This window comes from Pseudochaenichthys georgianus, chromosome 12, assembly GCF_902827115.2.
Source record: "Pseudochaenichthys georgianus chromosome 12, fPseGeo1.2, whole genome shotgun sequence".
NCBI classification, from domain to species: domain Eukaryota; kingdom Metazoa; phylum Chordata; class Actinopteri; order Perciformes; family Channichthyidae; genus Pseudochaenichthys; species Pseudochaenichthys georgianus.
Genome location: NC_047514.1, coordinates 20,026,165 through 20,049,845, shown reverse-complemented (window position 1 = coordinate 20,049,845; position 23,681 = coordinate 20,026,165). Strand labels below are relative to the sequence as shown.

At 40.8% G+C, this 23,681-nt stretch overlaps 1 protein-coding gene across 3 annotated transcripts; it reads left to right on the top strand.

The window, feature by feature from the left end:
• Positions 1-1,241: 1,241 nt before the first annotated feature.
• zmiz2 (zinc finger, MIZ-type containing 2) lies at positions 1,242-23,136 on the top strand. Of its 3 annotated transcripts, none has more exons than XM_034095665.2 (21): positions 1,242-1,667; positions 2,053-2,145; positions 6,488-6,589; positions 8,566-8,683; positions 9,539-9,741; positions 10,857-11,025; positions 11,686-11,889; positions 12,544-12,756; positions 13,218-13,301; positions 13,421-13,598; positions 14,153-14,294; positions 14,683-14,761; positions 15,050-15,181; positions 15,292-15,397; positions 15,842-15,999; positions 16,094-16,161; positions 16,245-16,313; positions 16,556-16,797; positions 17,976-18,091; positions 19,410-19,619; positions 20,881-23,136. In XM_034095665.2, exons 3-21 carry the CDS (start codon positions 6,540-6,542, stop codon positions 20,986-20,988), a joined length of 2,649 nt encoding a protein of 882 aa, XP_033951556.1. In that variant the 5' UTR covers positions 1,242-1,667; positions 2,053-2,145; positions 6,488-6,539; the 3' UTR covers positions 20,989-23,136. The 3 variants fall into 3 exon arrangements, with proteins under 3 accessions (XP_033951556.1, XP_033951554.1, XP_033951555.1); XM_034095663.2 differs by having other exon boundaries at positions 14,683-14,788; XM_034095664.2 differs by lacking the exon at positions 2,053-2,145 and having other exon boundaries at positions 14,683-14,788.
• Positions 23,137-23,681: the final 545 nt, after the last annotated feature.

The following is a 23,681-nucleotide window of genomic DNA, read 5'->3' as shown; positions in this document are numbered from 1 at the left end:
CATTGTGAAATGACTGCAGTCGTAGATTGGAAATTGTGAGCAAAGGGTGTATGTGTGTGTGTGTATGTGTGATTGTACTATGCGGCAGGTCGTGGGGGAGGAAGCAGCAGCAGCAGTGTGGATGTGTAGAGGTGGTGGTGGTGGGGATAGATATGGATAGTGTGGAGGAAAAAAATGAAGAAATGGGAAATCTCTGCACCTGTTTCCAGGGCAACAGAGGTCTGAAAAACACAGGCAGGTTGGACTTTTTTTATTCTCCACGCTGCACTGCCCTCTGGCAAGATACTGCAGACACCTCTTAATGACTCCAATAACACTCGCTGCCTGCTGGCCCTGATGCTGCTGCTGCTGCTGGAGAAACACCGCCTGGTTAGCAAGTGACACCACCCACCTGTGTGTTTGTGTTTGTGTGTGTTTGTGTGTGTGTGTGTGTGTGTGTGTGTGTGTGTGTGTGTGTGTGTGTGTGTGTGTGTGTGTGTGTGTGTGTGTGTGTGTGTGTGTGTGTGTGTGTGTGTGTGTGTGTGTGTGTGTGTGTGTGTGTGTGTGTGTGTGTGTGTGTGTGTGTGTGTGTGTGTGTGTGTGTGGTCTAGCATTACTATACTTGTGGAGACCTAAATCTGTTTACATAGTCACATGTGGGGACTGGCTTCCCCTATGGGGACAGATTGGAGGTCCCCATGAGGGGAATCATTACTTTTAGGGTGAAGACTTGGTTAGGGTTAGGATTAGGGTTAGGGTTAGGGTAAGGGTAAGGTTAAGGGTAAGGGTTAGGGTTAGGCATGTGTTGGTTATGGTTAAGGTTAGGATAAGTCTCCAGGAAATGCATGTAAGTCAATGTAATGTCCCCTGAAGTGATGTATACATGGTATGTGTGTGTGTGTGTGTGTGTGTGTGTGTGTGTGTGTGTGTGTGTGTGTGTGTGTGTGTGTGTGTGTGTGTGTGTGTGTGTGTGTGTGTGTGTGTGTGTGTGTGTGTGTGTGTGTGTGTGTGTGTGTGTGTGTGTGTGTGTGTTGATACAATATTGTGACACATGTATGCAGGTGCATGCATGGATCATACATACGTGATCATGCACCGGTGACGTCATTGCCCATGCTATCTCCCCCCCCTCCTCCTCCTCCTCCTCCTCCTCCTCCTCCACCTCCACCCTCCTCTCTCTTCTCTAAAATGATCTGCTGCTCTGGTCTGCAGTCAGTCAGACAGCCAGCCGCCTGACTTGTAGGAGGAGGGACAGGAAAATGCCTTTCTCTGTGGGAGACATTAGCCCTTGTGATCTCATGAATATATTATAGAGGGTCATTGTGCAATGAGGAAGGTATTGCTGAGCTGCCAGGTTATTATGGCTTGCCCCAAGCACAGACTGCAACACGCTTATTCTAATTGACTCGGATAGCTCATAGTTAGTCACTGTTCATAATTTATAATTAGCAATAAATAAGAGTAGCATAATAACATTTGAAGGGTTATTTATAGTATACTTACTATTCAATAGGCTGGTGTGTGATAACAAAATACAAATATATTATTAATGTTCGACCACACGGTAATCAAGCAGCCTTGTCTTGTTAGCCGGGACTGCGACACTAGCTAGCTAGCTAGCTAGCCGAGTGGCTAACCGTCTACAATCAAGCGGCACTTCATCGTCTGGCAGCTGGAGCAGGCTAAAGGTAAGCTCTGTTTACAGTTACTAATGATCAATATAGCCTTGTTTGCTCTTCAGTTAACTGCTTATAACACGCTGTAGATAGATACTGGCTCAGTGTAACGTAGAACAAGCTAACGTTACACATACTTAGCTAAGTAGCCTCCAGGAGCTAACGGTGCCAGCGGCGCAGCAGCAACGTGTTAAAGACCATCCACAGCTCCTGTTTCACTCACTGCCACTAACAAGATAGATCACTCAAACTTGAGGCTACAACACAGCAATATCACCTAGATATTACATTTTTATCATTACTAACTCCCAGCTTTACTTGCTGCATATTATCTGCGTTTATGAAGCAAATCAGCTCAGGTAGGTGAAAGGAAACATCTGCTATTTTCATTTTTCAGTGATGGATAACATGAAGAGACAGAGAGAGGCTGCACTCCTCCATAGCATGCACACTGCTGAGATGCTTTGTTCTGCTTTGTACTGCTGCAAATGTAAGCAGCATGTTTTGTTTTTATATAATATTTTGCAGGTACAGAGAATTTGCATAATTTTACAATGCTTTTAAAACAAAATACAAATTGGCACATCGTAAAATAAAATTCTGTCCGTTTTGCACAAGCTGATTGTGCACCCTGAATGGTTTACACAACAGTTGTTTTAATATGCATGGGTTGTTGTTGAATTGCAATGTGTTTTTATTAGGTAGCCAGTGCCTGTTTTTTTCCCCTGTTTGACATGACTTCCTGAATGTAGCATGGGTACAATAACATGTTGTGTTGGCTGGAAGCCAGGCTGAGTTAGTTGGCTTCACTGTTTCTGTGAAAAAGCAGTCTTGGGTGAAGAAGGTGGTTTAAGACTCAAAGCAGATCGATGCTGTTGTTTTTTGGAGCATCCAGATGTTTTAGGTTTGATGATTTTTGATTTGCTTTAGGACATAACTCTACAGATACACAGTAAAGTGTGAGGGCTTTAATTGTACTGTTAACTATTTCCGATTAATTTTCTTGCACTGTATATTTTATATTTTTCGGTAAATTTTAAGCCTATATCGGAATCATTTTAGCTCGAATCAGGCACCTGTAGCATTGGTTTTCGTATAATGCCACCACATTGTGTGATGTAAGTACCCCAATCGTTTACTAGGGTAAAAAGTACCAAACACCGCAATGTTATCTTACTCTGTAACTAAAAGTACAATACTGTAAGCATCTAATCTAAAACATTTCTTTAAAATGCAGAATGATCAATTTCGGAACCATATATCATTTGCGTTTTTATTCGTGCATGTATATCACTTTAATTGTGAACCTGGTAAAGCTGGGAATCATTTGTATTATTTTATATGTTACTGTGAAGCTTATCAATTTACCCCAGAATCAAGAAAGTTGTATCTTAATCTGTAATTTTACATTATCATGCATTACATAATTTAGCAATATATTTACCATTAGTAATCTGCACCTGCAAAGTAAATAAAGCTGTAAGGAGTAGGCTACATTATTTCCATTGGTAGTACTGTACTTGAATAAATGTAATTAGATACTTTCCACCACTAAACATAAACAACAGCAAAAACAACATATGAAATGTGCTGGATACCTTTATTACATCCTTTCTTCACAATTTGTATATGCCATTTGTTAGCTTGAGACAGTGTTTCATTCCTTGGAGTAATATTTGTATCTTTTGATGGTTGCAAGCTGACATTTTCCTCCCACGGTGCTTCCTGCTCCTCTGTGTTTATAAGACTATAACTGATAATCTCTCATATCCCAATGAGACTCTTAATTAAGCTTTATTAAAGGCAGGTGCTGCTCAGGATCAACCAGGTTAAGCTTGTGTATTTTTTGAGCATGTTTTCAGCCGGCAGCCCAGTTATCAGGCAGCAGTGGCCTCCTACGTTGCTTTGGTTATTCAGAAAAGTACTTTGAATTTCCCGACAATATTGTGAGCAGGTGTTAGAATGTACCTTGTTGTCAAAAGGTGATATATTTTATTATCAAGAAAACAAATGTTTTCCGTTCCAAGTCAATCCAATGTGCCTGCTCAGCTATTTTCATTGATATGTATGCCATGAAATTCAGTGGCAAATAAAACGAAAAGGATAAGCCAATTCATCATTTAGTGAATTGGTTGATCAAAGAAAAAGTGATCAGGAAATATTTTCATTCTCTGAGTCTTTCTTTCATAGTTTAAGTATCTCAGTTGTCATGTGATATTTAAATATTTAGGTTTTTTACTGTTGGACAGATATCACTTTGCGCTTCAGGAATGTTTGATGGGCAACTCGTAGATGTTTTGGTAATAAAAACAGTTGTTTTTTCGGTTTATCAGATACAGCTGGCGAATGTTAATGCAGTCTAGTCAAGCAGTCCTGAAAAACTCATCCCTTCATAAAGGTCATGATGTTCAGTTTGGACATGTAGTCTGTGGTTGTTTTATATTGAAAGGTGTCACTATAATGTTGTCCACCCCCTTTATATTACTGAGGGTAGGATGAAACAATCTAACACTTGTCTTTGTAATGCAATGAATACAGAAGTCTAATATTATACCGTCCCAGCATCTTTATTCCAAGGGTTTTCTTATTTTGTATGTTTCATATCATAATGTGTGGAAACAAATTTGTGTTTTGGACTGTTTGTCGAACAATACACAACATTTGAGGTAATCGCATCGTTTTTTCATCAAGTTTAAATGTGAACTTGTTCTTCAGTGTTGTGATTCTTTATGTCATCCAAAAAAATGTAGTGGAGTAAAATGTTTATTTTGAAATAGAGTGGTAACGAAGTATAGAGTTGCATGAAATAAGTTATCTCCAACTACCTGCAACTTGTACTTGAGTAAGTGTACCGAGTTCCATTCCATCACTGCACACAGTGGGTGTCGTAACAGAAGAGCCACTGAAGAGCCTTGATTTAATTTACATGGTGGTCTGACTGTCAACTCATTAATTATGTAAAGTGTATTTGTGTTTTTGATTTGATTAAGTAGCAGAGGGAGTGTTTAATCATCTCTCCTGAATGGCTGCCAACCTGTCTTACCCTCGAGCAGCAACTTGAACATTAATAGCAGTTTTCTCCAGACGTGAATTGATTATTAGGTTTAATTGAATTTGATTATATATTTTTGGCTCCAGATGTAATCAGTAGCTTTTAACAAATGCATAGACTCCAGTATGTTTTAATTAGTGTTAATAACTTTGTTCTAAATGTTACACTTAAGTGTCACGTGATAATGTAACAAATATTAAGCTGTAAAGAATGCTTTATTACCGTTTTACAGTTTCAACTTGCAAATGTTTGTTAATGACGATTATTAGAACTGCATGATATTGTTTGAACTTTGAAGTACAGATACTAAAAACATTTTCATTAAACAAAAGAAGCCAACATTTAGACCTTACTTTAGACTCTAAAAAAGCAAAAGGAGCATTGTATGCCTTCACAATTCATTGAACCAATAATAATAATTGTCAGAATAATTGACATTTTCGAAAAACGCATTCAAACTGCATAAATCAGTGTTTTGACTGCATCCTCTGAACATGTGGTACACAGTCTGCAGACAATTGTTTCATTGTGGCTTTTATTGTAGTATTAATTGAAAAGGAACATTAGAAATAAATGTGGGTTATTAAACTTGAACCACCCTTTCTCTGTTATCCATTCCATCTGCTTCTGCACAAATGGCTGGAATCAGTCCAAGCTAAACAGCGTTTGAAGTGGCTGAAATCCGAGGGTCAGCTGAGGGTTGATTGAGCGCCTCCAGTGTTTCTGGCTGTCAGTCTGATGGCAGTAGCTGACACGACATAAGAGCGGAAGGACAAGAAAAGAAAGCAGTTGGATGAAGAGGAAGAGCTGCGGGTTTAGGAAAGGTCAGGAAGTTGAGATCAAAAGAGGCAAAGAGATTGTGAGAGAACAGCGTGTCTCAGTCGTTGCACTGCAGGTACAGCCTGTGCTGCCTGTGATGGAGACAGACATCTTACAAGCTCTTTGTGTGGTTAACGCTCAGCTGTGATGGAAGTTACAAGGTGCTGTCTGGCGGCTGAAGATGCCTTTTGATAGGAGGGAATTCAGGTATAACGGTCATGTGATTCAAGCACCCACCTCCCCTCCTTCTACGCAAGACGCGGGGTGGGTGTCTGACCCAAATCGGCAAAAGTGCAAAAAGGAAACCAAATGGCAGAAATGAAATGTTTTACGTGAGGGATGGAAAGCAGCTCAAAGCTAAATCCGGCATATTTACGCTTGGCACATTTATTGCTGGAAGTGTTCATTAATGTGCAATGTCCCTACCAAAGAAACAATTACAAATAAATACCATTTGCATATCCGTTGTTAACTGTCAGATAAAGAAAATCATTAGCGGGAGCAGAGATGGAGTGTAGAAACAAAGAGAAAACATCTGGTATTGAAGGAGGGAAAGTGGCAGATCAACATGTTTCTAAATGAAGCAAATCGCAGAACAAGATGATTCCTCACAGCGACACAACAGAAGTGTGTGTTAGCGACTGCTTTGTACGTCGGTGAGCTGCTGAGAGAAGAGTCTGCCTCTTCACATCTCTGTTCTCTTAAATTCCTTTTGAAATCAGCAAGCTAAATTTAGCTTCCAGCACCCCTCCCCCTCCTCAGAGAGGTATCAGAGCTACAGCAGCCAGTGATAGGCTAACGTTTTAATGTGCACAGTCCACACACATACAGATTAAAGTGAGTGGGAGGGCGCTGTGTCTTTGTGCGCACAGTGTGGGCTATAGTGATGATGAATTGTTGCTGTGCAGCAAATGAGCTCTGAGTAACCGTCTTTTTATGTGTGCGTCTCTCTCCCTCCCAGGGCTGCCTCTTGAGGACTGTGGGGGCTCTGTAATGATCCCCCCGTTCATCCGATGAACCCCCTCAACTCCATGAAACCCTCCCTGCCTCTCAATCCACAAAGGTACACACACACACACACACACACACACACACACACACACACACACACACACACACACACACACACACACACACACACACACACACACACACACACACACACACACACACACACACACACACACACACACTGTTGTGACATCAAGTTCAGTGTCCTCAGGTGAACCATGTGACACCCTGTATTGGTCACCTGGTTAGATTTGTCAGATCAATTATAAAAGGAAACGCAGTTAAAAGTGCATTTCCATCCTCTACAAATATGAATGTGCTTTTTTCATTGATCTGGTATCTGGGTTAACTCGCTGCACGTTTTAATTGGCCTTTTTACCGATCAATTGACCAACCATGATGTGGAGCTCTCTCTGAACATTAGCAAAGAACACCTGGTCGATTTTGTCCAGTAAAACGACCTCAGAAATGTAGCAAAAAAAAGGCATCAGTACTTAGAAATAAGAAGAGAAATACGGCATGGAAGTTGTCTGAAAGACATGGTTCAGTTTAAAATCACAGCTTAGTCGCATCGAAGAATAAATGTATCCACAACATGTAAAATACTACATCAGAAATATTCAAATAAGCTCAGACGGTGTATTAGGGATGTTTTGACAGCAACCGTGAGGGAAATCAGGCTGTAAATCTGCAGACCCAAAATTCTGACCTTTATCTGACTGCATAAGCCAGATCATTGATTGCCCCCCCCCCCCTCCATCATGCTGCACATCAAACAACAACTGATCAGGCAGACATTTGAGCTGATTGTGTACAACATCTGCCCAGGTTTAGATCAAACCATGGAAACCGTGCGAAAACAAGATGTCAATATGACGTTTCTGTGGTGAGGAAGTCACCTCTCGACACACGTCTGATGTTTTCAGCACTTCACTGACGTTCACTCTACGTCATCTTCAAATCTGGTGTTTCGTGTCAGGTTTTTTAACGCAATAATGTGAAATGCAAATAAACAGCTGGACAGAAACACTTATTTGTGATCCTGGATAGCTGGTGTCATAAAGCTAGTTGCCTGCTGATGCAGTTTACTCCAGTGAAAAAGTGATATTCTGTGTGGTGAAATAAACACAATATTATCACACAACTAGAATGTAGGTCAGGTTGTATCTCCTGCCATACAGACAAACACATTAATAGTCTGTACAGAAAAAAATCATCTTTAAATCAGAAAATAGTGTTAATTCAAGAGTGCAGCCATGGGAGGAGCTACTGCCAAACCTGTTGTTGTAGAGGCACAAAAGACTAGATAAATGGACACCAAACTGCTTCAAATCTTTAATTAAGAACTGTTAAGGACACCGGCTGCTGAGTGTCCTCTGTTCTTCCTTTTTGGAAGTGTCTTGATCAAGTGGTCTCGAGCCAAAACGCTCCTTTTAATTGAGTGCGGCCACAAAGCCTGTTGAAGGCTCTATTCCCCCACTAGAAAGCCGTGAAAGCTCAAATGTGTTGCCAGCTCATGGACACGACTAACAGCCTCAGAAATGGGCCTGGTGATAAAAGAAAAGGGAAAGAGCAAAGTAGTTAATTTCAATCTTGTGACCTTATGATTCTTTGCCCCAAGAACTATGGAAAATAGATAGTAAATGAACTTGTAAAAATACTTTTTATTGGGGTAAAGATCTAAATTGTATTAACCCATAACATGTGGTATGACATCAATGCTGTTGTGGTAGTTTCCTGTTGAGGAAACGGTTTTAAAGGAGGAAGCACAGGGTAACCTCAACCGTCAGATGAATAAACCATGCTCAGGTTCATCGTTAGCTCACGGGGTGTAAATGATGTATTGATGACCTCTTACTCAATACTGTATGTCTGCTCCAAAAAAGACCCTAATAAGGTGGTACACCCTCTTTTTAGATGTATTGAGGACATTATGAAAGTCTGTGGTACAGTCATTGGTAAATGGATGAATCTCTCTCCTGAACCTTCCTCAACATCCCTGTAACTCGGCTTCATGTCCTCCTGCAGCAGTGACGGCCCCTTCCTGAATGACCCAGTCTCCTGGCAACCAGGAACCAATCAGCACCCAGGATCTCTCTCTGTAGTAACCACAGTGTGGGGCGTGACCAATCCCACACACAGCCAGGTAGCACATGTCTCAGCACCCGGGGACATCTTTTATTATTCCCTTCTCCTCCTGTTTTATGTGCTGTAAAGATACAATAAATACATGTATTATTTATGTATAAAAAAATAGAACCATATTTACTAGACTGCTACAGTGAAGGCACATTTTTTTAAAAAACATTTTCTCTACCTATCACAAGGATGACATTGCCTAGGTCATTTTTATTTAATATTTTCCATCCCAAATTCTATTGTTTTATACATTTAATTTTAATCCAAGTCCCATATAGTATAAGACTTTTACAGTAACGGTAAATTGTTAATATTATCTATGCCATGTTTTGTTTTTTTAAGCTACTTGTTCAGTTGTTTTGTGTTATATGTTTCTGCAACTGGATTTCTTTTTAGAATTCATACAAATAAAACTAAATAGAAACCATGTCAGGTTACAATCAAGACCTATCATCCCTAAATAAGTCTATATTTGAGTTTAATTGAGATTTCCTTTCAAGGACTTTTTCAATGTACCATATAACAATTATTTTCAGCTTTGAATGAAGCTTTGCAAGATTGAAATGCACTTGAAATGTCAATCATTTAGGTGGATTGAACTATATCAGTCAGTCTTTTGAATGGGTTTATTTTAAACGCCATAACTGCTGAGAAAAACTAAAAGACTTTCATTATTCAATTTTATGACTTCATAAAATAGGGATATCATATCTCATATCAGAGGGACTATCATTGTGATACTTAGAAGTGAATATGACTGTACACTGTGGCCTTTGTGTTCCTTCCTCTCTCTCTGATTGACTTGATTATGGTTCTTATGATTGTTTACTCTGATAACACTTCTCTCTTTTTTCTCATGTAGGTGTTCTGTTCACCCATGGGTCCGGGTGAGAGCTCTGGCGGTCACATGATGCCTGGTGGTGGTCCTGGTATGGGTCCTGGCATGGGATCCCAGTTCATGGGCCAGCACTCGTACGGAGACGCTATCTCCAAAGGATACGGCCAGCCAATCATGTACGGACGTCCCAACCCGGCTTACAACCCAGCCTCGGGCTACGGGGGAAGGTACGCTGCGTTTCTGCTCACCACATATCAGCTGCAGTTCATTTAATGCTCCATGTCCATTTGTGTTGTGCAAAGCATTTGAAAAGGCAGAAACAAGTTGATTAATGGCTAAATTATTATTTGAACTTTCACCGGATTATGGATGTTTGTGTTTATAATTATATGTTAATGAAATCAAGAAAATAGTATAGCCATGTGGCATGGGCTGTGTTGCAACAAGGGCTGTCACAATATCACATTTTCAATTATCTAGGGCTGTACCCGAATATTCGGTCGTTGGAGTACTATTCGGTTTTCAATTTCGTTATTCGTTCATTATTGTTATTATTATTATTATTATTATTATTATTATTATTTGCTGCCAAATTGAATTTATTGAAATCTCCAATATCAACGTAAGAGCTTGTGTCTCTTCGGGGGGTGCTAACACGTAACCATAAACTTTATCGTTTACTTTATCTGTCTTTATATGTAGATGTTACTTTTCTCCGTTAATCTCCGCTCCTTTTCTCCGTCACGTTGTTTCCATAGCAACAACAACTTCCTGTCAACAGCGCTAACTCCTTCAAAAATAAAAACATGTCCATACAAAATAGGAAGCCAAGCCAAATTACTCTGCAATGAAAGTAACAAACACAATGCAATATCCTTTTCAATTTCAAAGAAAACTAATTGGGTTACATTAACAAACATTAACAAATAACTATAAAACAACAATACTGTAGAATAACAAAATTAATGCCTGGAATAAACCGAAATACATGTGTTGAAGCGCGCGCCGAATATTCGCTGCTAGGAGTGGAGTGCACCAGCTGATTACTAACTGGTTAACTGTCCTTTTACATTGAGCAGTTTGGGAAGGGAACATTATTTATCATGCCTGGCTGTGATCAGCAAGAAATGAAACTATAAAAACTAAATTAGTTTGATGAATGTTCAGTGTTATGTGGCACTACGCTTTGAGCTACATTTACGTGATTTTGCATCAAAATATGTCAGCGTGGCTGCTCTCTCCCACTGCTCTGACTCATGCTCATGACGAAACCACACACTCACACGCTCAGTTCACTTAGTTCATCGCCCACTCCTCTCCCCGTCTTCCCCTCTCTCTGCAGTTACTCTGGTAACGGTGGAGGTGTCGGCATGGGCATCCGTCCTCCCTCAGACTTCACTCAGGCTGCTGCCGCTGCTGTTGCCGCCGCCGCTGCCACAGCAACTGCCACTGCTACGGCAACTGTTTCGGCAATACAGGAGAAACAGCACCACGAGATGAGCTATGGCCAGGTACATGTGTGAATGTATAGGAGCCGGGGAGCTTTTAACCCAGCCCAGAATCATTTCATCTCTTTTAGCTAAACAACTATCCCCTTCTGATGCAGCCTGTCCATGTCAGTCTTCTAGCAGGTCATGTTACTTTTTTATTATTTTGTTAACATCATGAGACCAGCTTTCCTGCACAGGATGTCTCCAGTAAACTTTCCACTCTAAAAGCAAAGATGTGCTCATGAGATTCTTGAAAAAAAGTTATTCCTCATGAAAAAATGTATAACTGAATGAAGAAAGACCAAAACAACTTAACCAGCTAATAGGAGGCAGCCACAGTGTGATGCATAGCTGATCCTAAGTGTCTAGACTTAGTTTTAAAAGTTGCCATACTTTCTGTATTGAAATTATTCAAACCAGAACTATCGGAGAAATACAATATGTGGCTAGTGTTTTGCTTGTTTTTCATCCTAGATGTAGTTTCAGTGAGATATTTTGGAGAGACTCTGATAATTAATAAATCCAGACTTTGGTCTGTTTTTTCCTACAGTCACACTAACAGCGTTTTAATGACTTCTCCCCTCCTGTCACTCTGTTCACACTCACCCCCTCTGCTCTGTGTCAAACACCCGGTAAGCTTTGTTTTCACCCCCTGCTGTTGTTCTTCCTCTTCCCTCCCAGATGGGTGGAGCATCCTCTTACAGCACCCAGTTCCTGTCTCATGCGGGCCCCCGCGGTCCTCCAGGGATGGTCTCTTCCAGGCCTGGACCTCCACCTTCCACCGCAGGCCTGTATCCCACCCACCCCCACCAGGCTCAGAAGATGCCCCAGCACGGAGGCTATCCCGGGCCCCAGCAGGGGCTCAAACGGCCGTATCACTCAGAGGTCAGTGAGGGGGCAGAAGGGGCATACACACTTTTTGATTTTTGCCAGGCCCTGGTGTGGATTCTTCAAGCCAACACTAACGCACTGCTCATAAGTTGTTTACAGTTTTCTTAGCTCTACAAGTTTACTCTACAATTTATAGTAGTTTCATTGAATATGTCAGAAGTAGTTGATAAGATGAGAGCTTGAACAATTAGTCGATTCATCAACAGCAATCTTTATTTAACATCTGTTAAATAATTAATTAACCAATTTATTTGGGGGGAAAAGCTGAATCTTCATTAGTTTCAATGTGAGGACTGTTTTTATTAAACTACAAATTGAATATGTTTGAGTATTAGACTGTAGATTCTTTAACTTCATGCCCAAAATAAATAGAATTTTCTGACCAGACAAAGTGCACAGGCTCTTTTTTAAAACAAAAATGTAAACATGAAAGAAACTGTATTTGGGATTAATAATCCCAGTCTTTCACTGCTATTTGTATTTTTAAATGCACATCTTCACCGTGTTAAATATGATGACATGGTTTGAAGCGGTGGACAAAATAAAACGTTTTATATATGATGTATAATATAAATATAATATATGCATTGAATATTTACCTGCTCCTTCAGCAATACATTCTTACAATGTACTCTGTGTTTTCCCCAGGGTTTCCCAGTGCAGCAGTACGGCTCTGGTGGGATGTCGGGGTACCCTAACCAGCCTCTGCAGTACCCCCCTGGTCCACAGCAGCGATGTGCGCCCTCACCCTCCTACCCCTCCAGTCGGATGCCTCTCATGGGGCAGTACTCTTCTGGATCACACAACCTGGGACAGTTCCCCCCAGGAGCCGGCCAGCCCAACCCTCCACAGTATTATAAGGTAAACCACTTCCTGTACAAATCACAGCCGAAAGATTCTGGATGTTTGAGGCTCATGCTAACATTGATATCACCAATGTTAAAAAGTAATTTTGTCCAAAATAATTGAAAAATGTGCAAAGAAAAATTGCAATAATTCACTAAAATCTATTATTAAGCTATTTGCAAGTTATTTAAGATTTGTTTATAAAACATATTTTTCTAAATAGTTCACAGTTTGCTAATGATAAAGATTTTGACAGGCAGGACAGTAAAACAGCAAAAAATAATGTAAATACATTTTTCATCGAGAACAGAATAGTCCTATTTCCACCTGACCTGGTGATGTTTGATCACATTATTAAAAGCAAGTTGTTGAAAGCTTCCAGCACACAGATCTAATTTTGTCAGCACTGTTGGACTCTTTAGGGTCCAGAGAGAGCGATCATCAGCTGAGTTTCATGTTTCATGTCTGTTCTCCAGTCGGAGCCATTCAATGGTCAGGGCAGCCTGCCATCTGGAGGAGCAGGAGGATACAATGCCTTCACACAGGCTGCAGTCAACGGGGTAAGCCATAAATGCACTCTTCTTAATCCCATTATAGGACTGAGTTCTAACAGTTTGACGATGGCTTTTAATGAGAAACACTGAAGTTCTAAGCACTCGTTTTCATCCTCGTCCCTCAGCCAGGTCGGGGTGGAGTGATGCCCGGATATCCCAGCTCTCCCATGGGAGGGAATCCCACGCCCCCCATGACACCCGGGACGTCAATACCCCCATACCTGTCCCCGGGCCAGGACACAAAACCCCCCTACCTCCCACCGGACATCAAACCCAACATAAACGCCCAGCAGATCTCTACAGGTGAGACCCCACATCCAGCTTGTAAGCTTATTAGATGCACGTTAGAGCATGACAAACACTGCAGGCAGGGAAATGACCTATAGAGCTGAAAAAAGAAATGTCACAAATATATGTATCTTTGTATTTAAAATGAATTAAATCGGAAAGTCCAAACTTTTTTCCGAGGTCTGGCTATGAACAGATTGTTAATAAAATAACATTATGTTCAGGGTAGAGGAAAATACTTGTCATTGACCTGAGATGAATACAGATTTACCAGGTTAATGTAGTGCATGTGAATGTGTTGCTCAATCATTATTGAGCAGTCCTTGCAACACAAAGCATTATCTTGTTTCTATGACTAACCTGTTGTTACAGTGCATACACGTAATCAGTGTTACAGTAAAAGATACTTTTAATATAACTATTTTGACCAAATTGTTTTGAGAAGCATAATGACTTAACTAAAAGGGCCTTTACACATTAAAATCTGCATTTCCACCCCTCACCGTCTGCAGCTTTTTGTTGAAATGTATGCAAGTTAATCAAAAACCACATTGGCTTTTTCATTCCAGGTAACCCGAGTGACGACCTGCGTCTGACGTTCCCGGTACGAGACGGCGTCGTGTTGGAGCCGTTCAGACTGGAGCACAACCTGGCCGTCAGTAACCACGCCTTCCAGCTGAGAGACTCTGTGTACAAAACACTTATGTTGAGGTACTATTATTTATAGTTTTATTTTTATATTGAAACATCTATGAATGTCCAGTCTGTGTGCAGCACTACTCCCTTTTTAAAGAAACATCTCATGGGTTTTATATTCAAATAAAATAGTATATCATAACAATATTGAAATAATATCTTCAAAGTCTTCTACTCTCTGCGGAGCCGAAGTTACTGCGAATACAAGATACATTTGTGGTGTTAACCGTAAAAAATAAATACGACTCTATTTGTGACGTGATAAGTGGCTTCAGTGTGAATTCAGAGCTCTCCGTTTTTCTAACTGAAGGATTTCTAAGAGACATGAAGAAAAAACTAATGAGGAATGTTTGATAACCCCACCCAGTCTCCCCTGATGGAAGTGTTGTGTTGCCCCCTGCAGGCCGGACCTGGAGTTGCAGTTTAAATGCTACCACCACGAGGACCGACAGATGAACACAAACTGGCCTGCATCCGTTCAAGTGAGCATCATCAGCCTTTCTTTATTAGTTAAGTCATGATACGGCACTATTTCTTAAAGGGTAACTATGGCTATTTTAGAGCTTTGGCTTTATTTCCCTTGTTTTTATCGACATTACTCAAATAAAGTACCACTTGTATTCATTGTAGAGATTTCATACCACCAGGATGCTATTTTTGATTGTTGAACTTCAATACCAAGCTACTTGTATTATTGTTGGATTCTGCTTTCAAACAAGGCTAAACATCATTAAATAAATATAATAATGTACTTTTTTCATCTGTATTAGGTCAGTGTCAATGCAACTCCTCTGTGCATTGAAAGAGGGGACAACAAAACCTCCCACAAGCCCTTGTACCTGAAGACAGTGTGTCAACCGGGACGTAACACAGTGCAGATCACAGTCACCGCCTGCTGCTGTGTAAGTACCCTGAAAATGACAACTTCCTGTCCCAGCGTTTGGTTCCCATGTTCATATTTCTTACATTAAACATCTAATCCCATTTTGAACCCACCCTTTTCTCTTTCCAGTCGCACCTGTTTGTGTTACAGTTGGTCCACCGGCCGTCCGTCAGGTCTGTCCTGCAGGGTTTGATGAAGAAGAGACTCCTGCCTGCCGAGCACTGCATCACCAAGAGTGAGTTCAGATCCAGCTCGCTTTAGATTTCAAGCATTATGGTGCACAACAGCGGCTGATTATGTTTGTTTAGCTTAACCTAGTGGTTCTGTGTCTGGTGTTGGAAAGTAACTAAGTTCATTACCTTGAAACTTTTACTACAAGATTTTGAATGCAGGATATTTTTGGAGTTTTGAGTAAAACGCCTTCCTAGTTCTTCAACCACCCTACAAATCTAGAGAGTGTGTACACCAGCAGGCTCACATGTCCTGCAACCTCTTTGGTTTGTTTGGGGGTTGTTCGGTCTCCCTGTAAACCTAAATTGTAACACTTTTGCTTACAAAGAAAGTCAATACTGAAAAGTAAACTTATTTGTATTCGTTGATTGCAAATAAACAGACTGATACAAGTTATTCATCGATCTAGAAAGTCATTTTGCTTTTCTTAATTGTCTTCTTGTTTCAGTAAAGAGAAATTTCAGTAGCGGTACGATCCCCGGGACCCCTGGTTTGAACGGAGAGGACGGCGTAGAGCAGACGGCAATCAAAGTTTCCCTCAAATGTCCGATCACGTTCAGACGAATCCAGCTGCCAGCCAGGGGGCACGACTGCAGACACATACAGGTGGGGGTCTCACACACACACACACACACACACACACACACACACACACAAAATTATAATGGCTTGCTAATATGTGATTTCCTTTATTTGTCAGTGTTTCGACCTGGAGTCCTATTTGCAGCTTAATTGTGAAAGAGGGACCTGGAGATGTCCTGTGTGCAAGTACGTAAAGAAGCACCCATTGCACCTTTTTGGAATCTTCTCACAATTAAATATAACCAACACTTTTTCCTTTGGTCTAACAGTAAATCAGCTTTGCTAGAAGGACTGGAGGTGGACCAGTACATGCTCGGGATTCTCGTCTACATCCAGAAGTGAGTGCTTATTTGTGTTTGTTATGTGAACAACGAGAGATGCTATGATAGAAGGCTGCTAATGGAAGAGAAAATGGTTAGAAAATGTTTGTGTATTAAGTCGTTTATAGTTCCTTGGAAAGAAAGACAAATTGGAATCAGCAGCTCAGACTTTAAAAACATAATTGTAACTAGTGCATCTCCTTGAATTATTTGTATGTTTATCAAGTATCTTGATAAACCTCCATACCCTACTCCCTCAGCTCAGAGTATGAGGAGATCACCATAGACCCGGTGTGTGGCTGGAGGCCGGTGCCTGTAAAACCAGACCTGCACATAAAGGAGGAGCCGGACGGCCCGGTGCTGAAGCGCTGCCGGACCGTCAGCCCGAGTCACATGGTGCTGCCTAACGTGATGGAGATGATCGCGGCTCTGGGCCCCGCGTCGTCCCCCTACCACAGTCTGTCTGCAGGGGGCAGGAACACCCCCGACTACAACCGGCCAGGTAGGGTCAGCAGAGAGGAGTGAAACAGATGGAGGGAAATATTAATACCACACTGTAAACACAATGTAACAAGTAAATGTCAAGCATTGAAAATGTTACTTAGTAAAAGTTAGAAGAACACTAGGCGAAAATGTACTTAATTTAGAAATATATCCCATGTGTATGTAAATAAAATGTAGTTTATTCTTTGATTTGTTTCTAAATAATCAAACTGTATTTACTGCACAAACAGGTGTGGCTTATATTACTTATTTCAACAAGATGAAAGAAAACTGTTGAAAAGGAGCTGAACGTTTTGGACATTTAATCATCAGCATCATCAACGCCTCCAAAAATACTACACAAAGCAACCTGTTCCTGTTTGTGGAGCTTCAACTCCTGCTGTTGGTTATCATCAGACGATGGAATGCAGCGGAGACAGTTATTGTGTTAGTGAACCCAAAATTAGAACATTTTAATACGCTGAAAATGACTGTAGAGCTGTTCTCTGTGACAGAAGTAAAGAGGGGAACATTGATATGACGTTGGATTCTAAAAAGAGATCTGTCTGATTGAAACTGGTCCAGGATTTAAATGACAGGCATTCAATATCATGGAGATAATTATGAGACAATGTTTGAGGCTGCAGCTGTTCCTGTCACTCTGTCAGCTGTTAAACAACTCACTCTGTCTCTTATAAGTTATCATGTCAATTCAATCTTAAGAGTCAACCGTGAAAAACAAAACCTCTAAACAATAATAACTTATTAACCTAGTTTTAAGTTGTAGATATCTTTTTTAAACCTAGTAAATGTTTACTTTTGACTGGTACCGTATGCAATCTCTGTTTTCTCTACACATACTGAACCAAATCATGCTTCACAGCTCAGATCATCTGCCCTCAGATGGGAGGTGACCCAGAAGAATATTTCAAGCAGCAGAGCAAAGAGTATCGCAGATCCTTCATCTGCTCCATGTTGTGTCCATCCATGGCCTTAGCATAATCCATAAGCTTGTTCTGTTTATAAATTATTCAAAAATGAACAAAAATTAAATACTATTGAGTCAGTCTATTCATCATTAAAAGATTAAAGTTACAGGTTGTAATCGATTGTGAATATTTACCGCTATGTCCATCAAAATGACCGACGAGGAGTCCAATGCTTCTCTGTTTGTAAATAATAGTTTTGTTTTGGTAGGGAGCCAGGGATTCTCCGGCCAAGGAGGCTTCTCAGACTTCCCCAACACTCCCGGCACCCCGACACTGGGAGAGTACTCCTCCTCCGGACCTCCCCTCCCCTATCAGTCGGAGCAGGTCAGACTCCTTCTACTTCAACACCCCCACACATGCTGCATGTTCCTGTCCCTTCTCCTCGACATAGCCTTTGGCCACTGCTACGAGGATCACTGTCTTTTTTCTGTTCAGTTCACTCGCTGCCTTTTCCTTAATGGTCGAGTAGGCAACAATGACAAACATAGTATGAATAGACCCCAGCCTGAAGGCACTGAGCTCCCCTCACATACAGACCCACTGTAGGAGGTATCTGTTATGTAACTGAAATCATGTCACAGTTCAAATGGGGTTTTTCAACCGGTAGAGGTAGAAGAGCAAATCAGGTGATTCTATTTTTGTCTTATTCTCAATAAATCCCATAACCAATAGTTAATGTAGCTTCCAACAAGGTGTGTGTGTGTGTGTGTGTGTGTGTGTGTGTGTGTGTGTGTGTGTGTGTGTGTGTGTGTGTGTGTGTGTGTGTGTGTGTGTGTGTGTGTGTGTGTGTGTGTGTGTGTGTGTGTGTGTGTGTGTGTGTGTGTGTGTGTGTGTGTGTGTGTGTGTGTGTGTGTGTGTGTGTGTGTGTGTGTGTGTGTGTGTGTGTGTGTGTGTGTGTGTGTGTGTGTGTGTGTGTGTGTCTTTCATCACACTAAATATGAATCATCGGAAAAGGCTGGAAAGGTATGACAACAGGACACTGCTGCCTTAACACTTTCACAGAAAGACTGTGTGATCTAGAGCAACGAGAGGATGCCAAGATATTCAAACTTCATTTGCAAAACTGAATTATAAAGTTAAAAACAATCGGCAGATGGTCTACCTTGGGAAGGGACCCTCTACATGTCATTCATCACATCCATTTAAGCATCACAGAACAACAGTATTACTACTTAATTATTTCCAAACCCGTTGAGATGTTGCAGAAACACAGAATACACCAGAGTCAGGGACTTTCAGTCCTTCAGTGCCTGGAGCTGTTCAGTTGAAAGGGGCTGATATTGTGCTGCCGTCACCAACACGCACTGTCTCGTCCTTCTGGCTTGTGAGTTTAGTTAAGAGCCTTTATCTAAACCTGAAGTAGACGGCATAGACTGAGAATATATTTGATTACATAGCGAGCATCTACACCACCTGTCGCTGTCAGCTGTTCAGCTGTCTGCTGAAGGTTTTCAGAGAGAGAACAATGAAGACATCCTCCTTTACTGTCACACACTTCTGTTGTTCTAAAGAAAGAAGCGAAAGGTTTCAATCTATCAAAAGCATAGTGTTTGAATTTAATGTGCCTAATAGCATCATCTTGTTGTTTTTATTTCCATAAATTAAAGATAGTCTTTTCGTCTCTTCCTTCTTTCTCTCTCAGACGTCTCATCCTGGACGAATGGAACACGGCCATAACCTCCTGCAGCAGCATAGCTCAGGTGTCCATGGAAACCAGAGTCTCGGAGACGTCGGCAGTCCACTGTCACAGCGAAACATCAACACCCAGAATTCCCGGCTGCAGAACGAAGGCCCCTTCGTTCTGGGAAGCCCTGGAGCCCCCGGGGGGGACGCGTCCGACCACGCACTAGACGTGAGTCGACCAACCTGTTCAGTTGTTTAAGAGCACAAACTGGCCCTTTCACAGGGCTAAGGGTGCGTTCACACCTGCCTTGTATAGTCCGGTTGAATCGAACCCTGGTGCGTTTAGCCGCTTGGTGCGGTTCATTTGGGTCGGTGTGAACGCAGTCCGAGACCTCTGAAGTGAACTAAACAACCGGACTCATGGTCCGCTAAAATAGGTGGTCTCGGAGCTCTTTCTTGCGAACTCTGGAGCGGTTCATCGCTGGTGTGAACGCAGTCCGCACCAAAACATAGGAAGCGTAGTATTTACGTGTCACTAGAACGCGGATGTCTTCAAAATCTTCAGCGAAAGAGTCTTTCAAAACATCCGCGGTTGTTTAGTTAAAGAGCGAAACAGAATGAAGTGTTGAACAGTGTCGTGTAAAGTAAAAATTCTCTGTCAGCTACATACAAGTAAGAACACCTGTCGTCGGTGAAACGCCCCTCCTCTGCAGAACGTCTCATTATATGTGTTATAATGTTTTTTAACGGACGTCGTCTGATTATATAATCATATGCGCGGGCCGCTAGTGTCTGTTGATCTCCAGACTAACAGCAGCATGAGAATAACCTGCCGAAAGTGCCAATGCTCCATGGCGGAGGCTCCGCTAGAAATTGCCAGGATTTGCGTTTGTACCCCCTTAATGTCTGACCAATGGTTGAACAGCATTTCCGTGCACATGACTTGTGTTTAAAGTTTATAGTCCGTTTGAGTTTTGCCCGTGTGAACGCAAACCGAACCTTCTGAAAAATGAAACAATGTAACAAACTGTCGTCTGGTGCGCACCAGAGAGCGGACTATTGGGTGTGAATGCACCCTTAAATGTAGCTTTATTCTTCTGTAGGTTCAGGGCCAATATTGATCAGCTTGTATACTGCACGGAACATACATGTAATTAAACATGAGAAAACTTAAGAGTTGCAATTCACCCTTCGACTTCCATATAAAAATATCTTTTTTACTCCCAAGTTGTCTCTTTAAAGCATTTCAAGCACCCTAAAGAAAGTTTGTTTCCTTACTTTGGTTGCTAATTCTTTTTGCTAACATTTTAAATAATAATGAGATATTAATTCCTTAAGTAGAGAGCACAAGGGAGGAAACCTTGAGTAATTATGTGAACATTTGAAGGAAACCTTAAATAGAAAATGTGACCTTTTTATATTTTATGCAACAGGTATATTTTAAGAAAACCTAATTTCTGACTTAAGGGAAAACTTTCATTTGTCCTTAGCTTCTTCCTGAGCTGACCAACCCGGACGAGCTGCTGTCCTACCTGGGCCCCCCCGACCTTCCCAACAACAGCAGTGATGACCTGCTATCTCTCTTTGAGAACAACTGACCCCCTCCAGTCATCTTCCAGCCTCTGCTTCCCACGGTGCTGTAGCCCGGCCCTCATTGGCTAAAGCCAGCACTGTCTCTATGGGCGCCCTCTTCTGTGTGTGGGTGTGTGTGAGTGCATAAATGTGTGAGTGTGTGCGAGTGTGTACATGATTGCGTTTTTGTGTATCTTTTTTTTTTTTAAGTGTCCTGCTGTAAATTCATTCATTGCAGTATACAGGAACCGGAGGGAACATGCTTCACATGTGATCACTGTCTTTCATGAAGAATATAACAGTACAAACTGTAGGCACTGACTCTGCAGACCAGCATTTTAAACTATAGCACAAACCACAGGGTGAAGGATTTAAATATACAGTATTTAATTCATATATTGTAATAGTTAGAAGTGGAGGATAATGGAAGATAGGGTGTGTTTATAAGGAGTTATAGGACGCATTAATACAGTGGTTCCCAAATGTTTCTGTCGCTATTTTGCACACACGCACATTCCTGGTCAATTACTTTGCAGCCAACAACCGGATTTCAACTGTTTTCTTTGAGATGACAGTTTCCAGAGTTGTAAAATCCTTCCTCAATATATATTGAACAGCAGTAAACCCCTCCAACCCTCTACCGCGTTGGGGACCACTGCATTAAAGGATATTCTTTACTTTTCGTATTGTCAACGACTCCCATGAAAAGAACCAACATTATATTAATCCATCTTTCAATACTAAATGACTTCCTGTCTGTGGTGCAGATCTTGAGAAACGGAGCCTTAATTGTCAATGCAATTCAAGGACAGCAAAAATCAGTAAAACACAAAAACATCTATATTTTTATGTTTTAAAAAAGCTAAGTTATTTCTTCAAACAGCTGGTAATCAAATACAATGCAGGAAGTAAGGCATTTGTGAGGGACTATTTTCAGCGGCACATGTATCCACATTTGGGTCTCTGAGTATTCGGGTGTTTTTGGACAACAATCGAGCTCTATGGCACATACCAAGGTGTATCGAGCTTTAATACACACACAATACTTGTTAGTAGATACCATTTCTGTTGATTTGGGCTTTATTGACAATAAGGAAATACAGAGCATCACCAGACTTTATTCACAATGATGTAAGATAAGGGCAGTGGTCACTTTTTTTGTTTCTTTGTGTGCAGTCCGATGGCAGAGTAAAAGAAAAGATCCGAGGGGCCTCCTCACCTAAGGACAAACTAAGCCCAGCCTATGAAGGCGGGGCCCAGATGTAAAATAGAATTTTTTTTAATTCATGAAGTTTGGGAGCAGGCTGAGGTTCATTGTATCTCTGACATCCTTCAGCACTGTGAAATATATTAAAGCTCCCATCTTTACCTCGGTTTGTTTTCACCTTCCGATGAAGGGTTTTTCAAGCATCTGTAAATGAGTACAGCTGTGTGTCGTGGCATTTTCTGCCATTTGAAAGCTAGTATGTTTTAAAATGGTTTCACATGTATAACCCATCATGACACGGGTTTATGTACTCTATAATCAGCTGTTTTCATTAGAGAACGTGTGTGTATCAAATGAATTGTTAATCATGGTAATTGTAATGTTATTTAGTTGGATAATGCATCATTGTTGGCACTGTATACATACTGTATGTTAGAAGATTATAAAGCAATTGTAAAAAGGTCGTACTAATGCATGTATGACAGAAAACAGTCAGCTGACATTGAGTAATGCAGTTAAAGATGCAGAGGAAGAAATTATTCTTATTAACACTTTTTAAAGCTGATGTTTTTTTCTATGAATGATCTCACCCTTTGTGGTCCAACAAGGCAACAAGAACTAATGTTCATTGCCAATTGAGAAAGCCAATAATGTTATATTTGGAAACTATGGACTATTTAACTGCAAATTTGCTAGAAAAAATGTTTTTTTAATATGTAAACTATTCCACATATTTTGTAACACATTGTAATTGCCATTATTTTCTATTTATTTTTTAATCATAATCGTCATTGTACCTACAGTTACCTTGTCCCTTTCCTGAATCTCAGAATCAGAATTAAAAATCACTATCTGACAAATGGTTTGTTTTGGAGGCTTTCTTATTTTTATAGTAGCCTTTGAAGTGGTTGTCATTTGTATTTATATCCAATACTGTTGCATAAAATGCTACTTCATATAACTGTGAGGTTCTTGTTCTTTACTTTTATTTCACCCCTATTATTTGCGAGGGACCTATTGCACCCTTTACATACATTTATTATCCATGATTATAGTTACTCAGATTGATAAATAGGCAAGAAAAAAAAAACTTTGCTCATAGTAACATTTCATTTATGATATTTTGCTAATAAGATTGTTGACATACATTTTCTTTTGAGACATTACATCATCCAAAAAACTAATTTGGAGTTGGATTATCACATTTTCTGTTTTAAAACAGGACTATCAAAGGGGTCATATCAAAAAGTGTTACTTCAGGGGCAGTCCCTAAAAGAGGAGCTGGCTTTTTACACGTGTTGCTAAGAAGAAACAAACGGGGTCAACTTGTTTTACAATTAATGAATTAACTGGACACACCTTTGCACACGGGTGCATTCAATTTGCTGATTTTCACCACAGAGGCCCATCTTTCTCCCCATCTCATGCAGCATCACACTAACCCCTCCCCTCTTCATTCCTATTGGTCCGTTCTGCAGTCTTTCAGCAGAAAAGGCTGTGATTGGCTGTAAT

Bases quoted from the DNA above. Each gene is read 5' to 3' on its own strand.
- zmiz2 (XM_034095664.2), top strand. From the start codon at position 6,540: ATGAACCCCCTCAACTCCATGAAACCCTCCCTGCCTCTCAATCCACAA. The intron at 11,890-12,543 runs GTCAGTGAGGGG...TGTTTTCCCCAG, and splicing joins AACGGCCGTATCACTCAGAG to GGTTTCCCAGTGCAGCAGTA. The intron at 16,000-16,093 runs GTGGGGGTCTCA...TTTATTTGTCAG, and splicing joins ACGACTGCAGACACATACAG to TGTTTCGACCTGGAGTCCTA.